The following is a 10,919-nucleotide window of genomic DNA, read 5'->3' as shown; positions in this document are numbered from 1 at the left end:
CTCTTTATTAATGTATTTAATTTTAACGTTTATCATGGTATAACAAAGTAGGCAAGTGCTGTGCATAAATAGCAATATAATTATTCTAATCATGAGTTTTATGCCAAGCAAGTGTATCACAATTGGTTTTGGGGAAAACCAGAACACCATTAGTCTTCTGTTATAAATAGCAAAGTTTTTGCCAGCTTTTACTAGCTTGAATGATAGAAAAATATAATATTTTAGCTGTATGAATATTTAGAAGCCCTTAGTACAGCACTTATGAGTCATAGTTGTGAGTAATTGGATATAATGCTATGACTGCTGTGGTAAGGTTGGCATATGAAGTGGAGTTGGGAATTATTTAGATTTTTTTATTTTCTTAGTAAGCATATGAAGATTAGAAACATCACCACAGAGAAAAGGGGGGAAGAAAAGAACCAGTAAATTCTGTATTAAAGGAAAAGCTATATGATATAAGGGTGTAAATATACTGAATGTGGCATGATTAATATTTAATTATGCTTTTATCTTGCATTGTACAGTCAGAAAAAAAACTATCATTACTTTTACTTTTTGGTCATTGTGGAGATGAATGCTTTGTCTTTTAACACCTGATTACGGTGCTAACTACCTTGCCTTGCTATTCCACACCACTTTGTCTATTTTTCATATTAGTTTGTGCAAAGGGTAATGATACTTAGTTTTCTGACTGTTCATAGATTATTGGTTTCATTTCAGTTCAGTATGTCAGTTCTGTCTCTCTCTCCTCCCAGCATTAGTATAAGATATTTCAGATTGTCTTCTGAAATATGTACTTTTGGATTTCATTAATTGAAACATGAACTAATTGAGGAATCTTTTTAATCAATATTTTTTTATTCATTGTTTTTCTATAATTCTAATAATTATATTTCTTAATTTGCTGTGCATGGGAATTTGAATTTTTTAAAAATGACTTTCATATATAAAACATAACATTATATATAACCTATATATGGTTTTCTATCCAGGTAACTCATCAAAAGATTCATCACTGTAGTTATTCAGGTATCTTATTTTCTTGTTGTTGTGTTGAAATGAATATTTGTTGAATCACCAACCTGTATGTTCATTAACTGTCTCCCTTTTTGTCTTGCTGTTCACCAATATTCTAACCATTACCTTTAATCCCACAAGGAAAGAACAAAGTGGGATGATACTGAAAACCAAAAATATAGACAAACCAAAGTCAGGTTGTTCACTCACTGGATTAGGAACCTAGAACTGTTTTTTGTGGTTTTGAGTACTAGACCGTGCATGGAGAAAAAAAAGACAAGAAACTACACAATTATTTGTTTGTTTGTTTTAATGGCCGATTGTGTCTAATGGAATATTTGCATATTTGTTATTTATTACAGGAAGGTAAAAATCATTCAGCGCTTTTATTTGCTGCTTGATACTTTTTTAATGCTTTTTGTTAGTACAAATTCCTTTCATTCACCCACACCTTTCCACCCAGATCCTTCCACCCACCCACACACACCCTTCCACCCATTCACTCCCCCCTCCCACACACACAGTGTATGCAGAGAAACCAGTTTAGTATATTATGGGACACACTTGGACATCATTTAAATTCTGTACACTGGTCTTAATATTACACTCTTTATATGACAATATCTTGTTGATCCTGTGTAAAATCTTTCCAGGGCAAGGATGATGTTACAGGAGAACTCTTAGTTCAAAGGGAAGATGACAAACCTGAGTCAGTGCGGCACCGCTTGGAGGTGTATGCCACCAACACGAAGCCACTGAAGAAATTTTACGAGGACCTGGGCATCCTGCAAGTCTTCCATGGAACGGAATCCAACGAGATCTGGCCTCGTGTGCACAAGTACATGCAGAGGCACATTCCAGCCAAGAGTGGTCCCTTCTAAGTCTGGAAGGATGTCAGGAGACTTTCCGAGTTCTCTTTCTCCCAATACAGCCCAAAGCTACTGGTTTGCTGAACCACAGAGTGCTATTACATTAGTTACAAATGTGCTTTGTTATTGCTTATTGTTATGTCTTGATTTTTGATTACTCATTACAGATGATGTGATGTGTAATAAATAAAGTAAATGCCATTTCTTGGTGTTCAGAAGGATTTTTGTTTAAGGGCAAATGAGCATTTTAACTAGATCATACTATAATAAATGAAAATATTGTTACAGCTGGTACCGAAATATAGATTTCTATTATTGATTCTTAGAAATGGCAATTCTATTTTATGCTACACATCTTTTCTTTTGTTTTGTTTGTTGTTGCTCAGATATGTATTTTGCATGAGAAATAGTCATTCTGTTCTATCTTTTAAGGGTCATATTGGTGCATATGCCTGGTGCTGTAATTTTACTGTGTAAGGGCTAAGCTATGTATTTTGTGTGACATAATGTATTTTATAGAAGTATACAGTATATTTCTATTATTTTGGGCAAATCCATCATGAGATATTAAACCCTTTTACTTTTTTCTATTTCTCCCATTTTTCTCTTTCTTTACTCTTCTGCAAGGGACATTATATAAATGTTTGTATACGTGCACTTCACAGCATTTGTGATACATCTCAGGAATAAAGAAACTGCGTGAATATACAATGAAGTGTTATATAGATGATGTTTGAGAAGTTAATTTAACATGTAGTTAAATGAGAGGTAGAGATATCAAGAGGCAAGCATTGTGCAGTTTTAGCCAAGCAGTTTTGTGTCTGGTCTGTAGGTAAAAGGAGAGTAATTTTGAACATGTATGTTAAATTTCTCTTTGTATTTCATTGCTGGTATGGATATGAATTATACTGTTTAATCATGATCAGGTGATCTTTTAGCTATCAGACTATCTCAAATTTTCAGTCTTTATGTTATTTTTTTCTTACTTACTTACTTACTTACAAGAATATATTCATAACACTTTATGGTGCTTTGGTATTACCAGTGTTTGTCTTCCATTAATACAAATTAGAGTATTAATATACAAACCTTGAAACTTTTTTAATGATCTTGTGTATATTTACCCATTACATTTTATAACTAATTTTAACAGAAAATACTTCTTATTGATGTTCTGGGTCTTCCATCTCTTAATTTTATATTTATGTATTCCTGTGAGAATAAGTTTACCAGGCTTTTACTGGTTTTACTTTTTACCAAAAGTACAGGAAAGTTGATGTATATAACCTCAGAAAATCTAGTGCTTTACTGATTATTATGTTATAATGTTAACATTTACCCATCATGCAGCTTTACTAATGGTTTGTAGGGAATGGAACATATTCAAACTCACATTCACATTCACACATAAACACAAACACGCACACACACACGCGTGCGCACACACACACAGCGCACACATGCGCACACACGCGCGCACACGCACACACACACAAACAAACACAAACACACACACACACTTTTATTTGTGGTCAAACACACACACACACACACATACAAACACACACACACACACAAACATACACACACAAGCATACACATACAAACATACACACACAAACATACACACACAAACATACACACAAACACACACACACAAACATACACACACACACACACACACACACACACACACACACACACACACACACACACACACACACACACACACACACACACACACACACACACACACACACACACACACACACACACACAACACACACACACACACACACACACACACACACACACACGTGTTCTCTCTCTCTCTCTCTCTCTCTCTTTTATTGAAATTAAGGGGGAAACATACTTCATCTATTTTGATTTGTGTATATCCAAGATATAGTCTTTCCCTTTCCCTGTGTGGATACTTTAATACTGTGACAATGTCTTTTTAACAATTGTGCTAACTGGGTTGTCTTGCATGTTTCCATTACTAGGTACAAGACAAAAGATATTAAGTTCCTCTGGTTGCCTATTGTAAGTGCCTGAATAACTGATAGATAGTAAGCTTGAAAAATCATGTTTATAGAGCAATAATTTGGATAAAAACTATGCCATGATGTATGTTACTATACTTAGTAAAACAAATAAATAATGTAGGGCCAATCTTTTCATGTGCATTTCTAGATATAACATTATATGAAAAACAGATATTTGTTGTATTATCATTGAGAAAGCAATATTTTTTGTGAAGCTGTATTGTCACTTTTATATTAGATTTTCTTGTAAAATGTTAGTGATTCCAGATCTACAGGTATATATATAAAGCCATGTTAGGCTAGACATTTATAGGTTGAGCTTTTTCAGTAAAAAGAAAAATCAGGAATATAGAAATATGAAACAATACTTAGTGAAAACATAGCAGCCATTTTTATTTTTTAAATAATATTATTATGTGAACTTCAATATGAATGTAGGATCTCTGTTCTTGGAACATTCCTTGAAAATGTGATAGACAAGTTTTGTTAAGTAACTTTTGTCTTATAAATAGACATAGCAGATTAATGTCACATAGGAGTATTCTGGGTATTCAAAAAGTTAATGCTTTGAGAGTTAATATATATACAGATTCACTTTTGAAAAGAACCAGTATTCTTGTGAATTGTCTAATTTTGTGGGGGAATAAAGGCAGAAAGAAAAAGTATCTTTCCTTACCTAATTTATTGATACATGATTTACAAATTTCATAAACAAACATGTATATACAGCAAAACTAAATATGTAATAACTCAGAGTTTAGTTAATCCCAAACATCTGTGTTGCGAAGTGTTTTATATCTCTCCTCAATGGTTACATCTGGCTTGTACTTCTGACGTTCGATATTTTTTTTGTTCAACCATTCTTCATGCTTTCCTAGTTCCTTGGCATGGCCCCATGACTGGTCCTGGAAAATAAATAAATAATATTGCTTAATAATCTACATGTGAACTATAGTCTGTTCTTGACTCATCAATAATAGCCAAGGTGCAATGGACTGAATTCGGGTCATACTACAGTGAAAATGGTTAATGGTAAAAAAAAAGTGCTTGAACAACAGAGAAAAGAAACCGAAAAGTTCTTAGTGTAGAAAAGTTATTATGAAACAATCAACAATTGACAAGAGTAAAAATGGATGTAAAAATTCGAAGAGGCAGAGTATCAGGATGGAGGATCTAGGACAGACACTGTTGTTACAAAAAGGAATCGCATTTGGATCCAGGAGTGAGCAGAAGGGATAACAGGAGAGGAAGTGGGGGTTGGGGTAGATGGAGCAAGAAGGATTAGGGTGTAGATGGAGCAAAGAGATTGGAGGGTGGATGAGGGATGGCATGTTTTTTTTTGGGTCATGATTAGAAAGTTTTGAATGTCCTCAAGAGTTTCCAGAAGGGAGTTGGTTGGGGATGCCAGAGAAAAAAAGATTTTCTACTGAGGGTGAGAAAAGGGGATAGGCATCTGAGGATAGGTGCAGGAGAGGATGTGGTAAGAGAAGATGGGGTGGAACTTTTAGATTGTCTAATGCAATGGATTAGAGCAAGGAGGGGAAGGGGCCTGGAGTGTCTGGATTTAGATTGGCAAAAGAATTTGAACTGGAGGGGATAGAAGTGGGAATGTAAGGAGTACGAGGAAGAAATACTGGGGGAGATGTAGAAAAATCTTGGGGAGAAGGGGGAGAGGCAGAGAGCAGGACAGAACTAGAGTAAGTAACAAGAGAAAACATCACTGATATGCTTCCTGCCTGGCCACCCATAAAGTGAGGCCAAGTTTGCAGCGCAGCCCCTATAAATACATTATGGGATCCAGATAAGAGGACAGCAGGCTGTGGAGCAACAGTGCTTGGCTGGGTGGCCAAAACACCACTATTTTTGAGACTGACAAGGGAAGGGGTCAGTATGGATGGTCATGGCAAGACTCTCCACTAATATAAAATTCACAGGGGAGATCATGTCTACAAAAGGTAATCATGGCAATACTGGTGTAGGATTTCTGGCAGCCTCTGGGGAGAATATCTAGCACTGTACTGATACTGCATCATAGTCAACAAGGAAAGCAAGCAGGTTGTTTTCACAGTGTGACGAATCTTTGTCACAGACAGAGCAATCAGCCAGGGAGATGGAATCAGTTCTGATACACGTATTAAGGCTAGGCTAGGCTAGGCTAGTAATAGGTATGCCTGTGAGGTCAGTCAGGTTAGATATGGCTGTGGTGTGAATGATCAGAATTGCTGCAGAAGGAAACTTTGCCTACTTGTGTTTGGAAACATTGCTAGAAGTTGAAGGTATTGTCAGATTAAGGGCTGTAGGGGAATCACATGAAATCAATCCAACTTGGCTGGGCTAAAAAGAGTATTCAGCAGGTTTGCAATGGTGGAAGTAGTAGGAAAAGATTGAATGGAAGAAGGAGTGTGTGTTGAATGAGGCAGTACTGCAGGGAGAACAATGTAGGATGAAGGGTAGGAATAAGGAAGGAGGGGGTTTGAAAATGAAGAAGAATAGAAGATGTTGGGAGAGAGGAAGGAGTGTTTTCTGAAGGTTGGGTAATGACCTGGGTCGGTGTTTTGGGATGGACTGAGCTGACAGCAGGTATTGAGGAAGGGGTAATAGTACTGCATTCAGAGTTGTGATCAAAGGAGAACCAGGGGCCTGCGAACTGGAAAATTTAAAGTCAGTGTGACTAGTTGATCAAATGGCAAGCCTTGTGCCCCTAATGAAGGTACAAAATCTTTATTAACCATGGTAAGCTTGGAGTATGTGGGGAAGAGAAGCAGTTCACCCCTCAGGGTACCCTTGAGGAATAAAGGCTAAATAACTAAATAGATATACTGTGCCCATGGCTCCCTGGCCATTCAGGACTGACCCAAAGCAAGCCTTATATGCTTTCAACACAGCTCTCACATCTTAGGAAGTGGACATGAGAAGAGAAGGAAAAGGAAACGGGGGAAGAAAAAGACTTGCAAACTTAGTTGTAACTAGGGCTGAGGCTCAAGGCAGGGATATTCCAACATTGGGAGAGGGGGGGGGGAGACTTGGGTCATGAAAAATATGGAGAATAATCAGTACCAGTAACTGTCAAAGTATACATTGATTTATATTTACATTCTTGCAATTTTCAATGCAATATATATGTTATGAAAAGTTACATAATCAGGTTCTGTCACATACATAATGTCAAAATTAACCTATATTCATGACTTTTGTAGTACACTCTTGTCATCAGGAAAAATAAAATAAAAATATAGATAACAAAAAAAGAAAGAAAAGCTGTATACATTTTGTGGCATCAAAACGGAACACAACAATACATCTCAAAGTAAATTACCTATGGGAACTAATGATTAATTTTCATTTCACTCTGACCTAAACAATGCACTATTATTTTTTTATTTCATACAACACTCACTTTTATCAACATTTATATGTTTACAACAACTAAACAAAAGAGGGAATGAAGTCCATAGAAATTTTCCCACGTCCTCACTCACCAGGGTTAGATATGGATGCCGTAGATAAAACATATTCTCTTCCTCTTGTTGTAATCTCTTCTTCAAACCTGCCAAGTGTCCTTCCTTTATTTTTGGCACAATTCTGTCTTTCCTGTGAATAAATGCAGCATATTACAATGTCATACTATTATCATAATTTCATAAATACTAGAGATAGTGCATGAAACTGTTAAGGTTTATTTGATTGGACTTAACAATAAAAATAAATAAATAAATAAATAAAAATTATAATAAATAAATAAATAAATAAATAAGGGACCATAAATGTTAAAAACATCCACGCATCTACTACTGGCTAATGGTAATTACACTACTGTACTAATTAAATGACGAAGTGATTAAACTATACAAAATAAGATCATTAGAAGATAAGATAACTTCTTTTGAAACCATCATAGATTTTATCTTTTGTAATGAGTATATTTTCAACCCTTTCTCCAAAGCATAATGCAATATATTTTATATGTTTATCTATATCATAACACCATAGCATTGGAATCAGTTCAAAGGAATAATATATTGTTCAAATAAGTCAATATCTTATTCTACAAAATACCTATTCATACATAACCCCATAATAAAACACACTCACATGTACACATACATACATACATACATACATACATGTATACATACATACATGTATACATACATACATGTATACATACATACATATATACATATATATATATATATATATATATATATATATATATATATATATATATATATATATATATTAATTAATTATGTATAATTGATATATTAATATGTATATATTATATATGGTATATTGAATATTATAACATATACATATCATAATTCATAATATATAATATTAATAAAATTCATATTAAAATATTATATATATATATTATATATTCATTAAAAAAAAAGGTTCCTTTGTCAAAAAAAAAAAAAAAAAAAAATACTTTTTAAATAATTTTTTTCAAAATTAAACCCTTAAAAAATTTTTTTCTTTTTTTTGCCCCTTTTGTTTGGGTTACCCCCTTTTCCTTTTTTTTTTTCCCAAATGAAGGAAAATTTTTTAAAAAAAAATTTTAAAAAAAAAAGGAATACAAAAAAAAAAAAAAAAAAAAAAAAAAAAAAAAAAAAAAAAAAAAAAAAAAAAAAAAAAAAAAAAAAAAAAAAAAAAAAAAAAAAAAAAAAAAAAAAAAAAAAAAAAAAAAAAAAAAAAAAAAAAAAAAAAAAAAAAAAAAAAAAAAAAAAAAAGAAAAAAAAAGTTTCTTTTTGGAAAGAAAGGAACAAATTTCTAAAAAAAATTCCCTTTTATAACCCAAGATTTTTTCTTTACCTGCCCAAAAATTTCAAAAAATTTTTTTTAACCCACAAAACATCCAAAAATTTTAAACAACAAAAAAACCCCAAAAGAAAATAAGGCCAAAAATTTTCCCCCCGTCCTTCCCCATTTAATATTTGGAAAAAAAAACCTTCCCCTCTTTTTTTGGAATTTTTTTTTCCCCTTTTTAAATCCAAGGGGTTTTTTTTTTTTTGGGGAAAATTTTGGTTTTCCGGGAAAAATTCCATTTCAATGTCTACATTATTTTTTCAAAAAACAAGTATGAAAAAGGGGAATTTTAGAGGGCTTAAAAATAAAAATAAAAAATAAATAAAAAAATTTATAAATTAAAAAAAATTAATAGAAAAAAGGGGCTTTGCCCCCACCTCCCTTTTCGGGAAGGGAAACCCCCCCCTTTTCCCCTTTTAAATGGCGAAAATTCCCCTAAAAAATGGTATTAGAAATGGAAAATTCTTTTAAACCATCAAAATTTTATCTTTTGTAAGAATTTTTAAAACCCCTTTTCTCCGATAAAAAAAATTTATTTTTATTTTTAACACCTTATAACACCAACCCTTTGGGGAACTTGGATTTAATTTAAAATGCCTTCCCGGGGGCCCCCAAATCCTATTTTTCCCCCTTTAAAAAACAAATAACCCCCTTTTTAATCATAAACAACTTTTCCTTCATTAATCAAAATCTCTTTACCAAAAAAGAAAAAATAAAAATTTAAATAAAATTAAAAAAAAAAAAAAGATATTGTTTTGTTTTTAAAAAATGTAAAAATTAAATTTTTAAATTTATTGAATTTGTATTGGGGTTTCTAAAAACTTTTTAACTTTTAATTTTATAAATAATAAAATAATTTTTAATTATTTTTTATTTATAAAAATTTTTTTTCCCCTTTTAAATTTTTGGTAAAAAGGAAAAAATTTTCCTTTGGTTACCCCAAGGTTTAATAAAGGGCCAACGGGGGTTTGGGCCCCGAAGAATAAAAATTTAAAATTAGGATAATTAAAATTGGAAAAATTTTGGAGTTTACAACACCATTTTGGATTTCTTTTGGAAATGGTGGTTTCATTTTTCATTTTAAAACCCTTTTTTCGGGAAAAATTTTTAGGTTTTTAGGGGTTCCATTTTAAATAACACCATTTCCCCCTTTCAAAAAACCAGAATAATCCCCCCTTTTTTTGAGGAAAAGGGTTTCAAATCAGGGAAAATTACCATGGGGCTTTCCCCAAAATTTAAAACTTTTTGAAAAAGGGGTTTCCCCCAAAAACCCTTTAAAACTATTCCCCCCCCCCCAATTGCTGCAAAATCTTAAAACCTATATTTAAAAAGAATGGCCTACAAACGGTTTTCCCCCAAAGCTAAATTTAAATTACGAGAAAAGTTACCAAAAAATTTTTTTTTTGAAAAAAATTTTTTTTCCGCCCTTAAATAACGCCAACCGGGCGAGTTTCATTTTTGGGTTCTTTTTCCTGCAGGAAAAGGGAAAACCGTTTTGGGCTAAACAAATTTTTCCTTTGTTTATTTTTCCCCGGAAAAAAAGAAAAGTTTTTCAAAAACTCATATTTTTTTTTTCCCTTAAAATTTTTTAATTTTGATTTTTTAAGTGGGGCAAAATTTGGTTTTTGGGGGGGGGGAATTGGTTTAATTTGGTTAAAAAATTTTTTGCCTTGTTTGAATTTTTTTTTATTTTAAAAAAACCACAAATTTAAAACCACCCAAATCCAAAAAACACACCCCCCCAAATAAAAAAAAAACAAACAACACCCACCAAACACCAACAAAAAAGGGGCAAACGAAACCCAAAACACCAACAACAACAACAAAAAACCAAACAAAAAAAAACCCCAAAACCACAAACCACTCAACAAAAACAAAAACACCAAAACAAAAACAACAACCCAACAAACAACACAAAACAAAATACAACCCAAAAATTAAAGAACTGGCCCACACGTAACAAAGAAAAAATTTCACGAAGGTTAAATTTTAAATATGTTTTTATAAATTTTTCTTTTTTATAATAAGGATTATTTTTTTTTTTACCAAACAACTTCAAAAAAACCCCAAAAACCCAACCCCCCCCCAAAAAAACCCCTTTTAAAAAATTTTTTTTTTTTTTTATTCTAGGGGGGGGGTTTTGGGATTTTGGCTGGCCCCCCCTTTTGGGTTTTTTTGG

General features: G+C 32.7%; 2 protein-coding genes across 2 annotated transcripts in view; one reads left to right on the top strand and one right to left on the bottom strand.

Annotated features, from left to right (window-relative positions):
• LOC119570881 (GTP:AMP phosphotransferase AK3, mitochondrial-like) overlaps positions 1-3,387 on the top strand; it is an 8,548-nt gene extending 5,161 nt beyond the window's left edge. The window contains exon 4 of the mRNA XM_037918461.1: positions 1,671-3,387. Coding sequence (XP_037774389.1) covers positions 1,671-1,898 — 228 coding nt within the window. The 3' untranslated portion in view covers positions 1,899-3,387. The remainder of the gene's footprint in view (positions 1-1,670) is intronic.
• A 1,211-nt stretch (positions 3,388-4,598) lies between these two features.
• Positions 4,599-7,542, bottom strand: LOC119576216 (ribosomal protein 63, mitochondrial-like; the record flags this gene model as incomplete). The annotated part of the gene is made up of 2 exons (XM_037923807.1): positions 4,599-4,836; positions 7,411-7,542. Coding segments are annotated over 2 exons (276 nt in total), but the record flags the coding sequence as incomplete, so codon positions are not given.
• Between the last annotated feature and the right edge of the window lie 3,377 nt (positions 7,543-10,919).

The sequence above is a fragment of the Penaeus monodon genome, chromosome 1, assembly GCF_015228065.2.
Source record: "Penaeus monodon isolate SGIC_2016 chromosome 1, NSTDA_Pmon_1, whole genome shotgun sequence".
Lineage (NCBI taxonomy): Eukaryota > Metazoa > Arthropoda > Malacostraca > Decapoda > Penaeidae > Penaeus > Penaeus monodon.
This window is presented reverse-complemented; position numbering and strand designations above follow the sequence as displayed.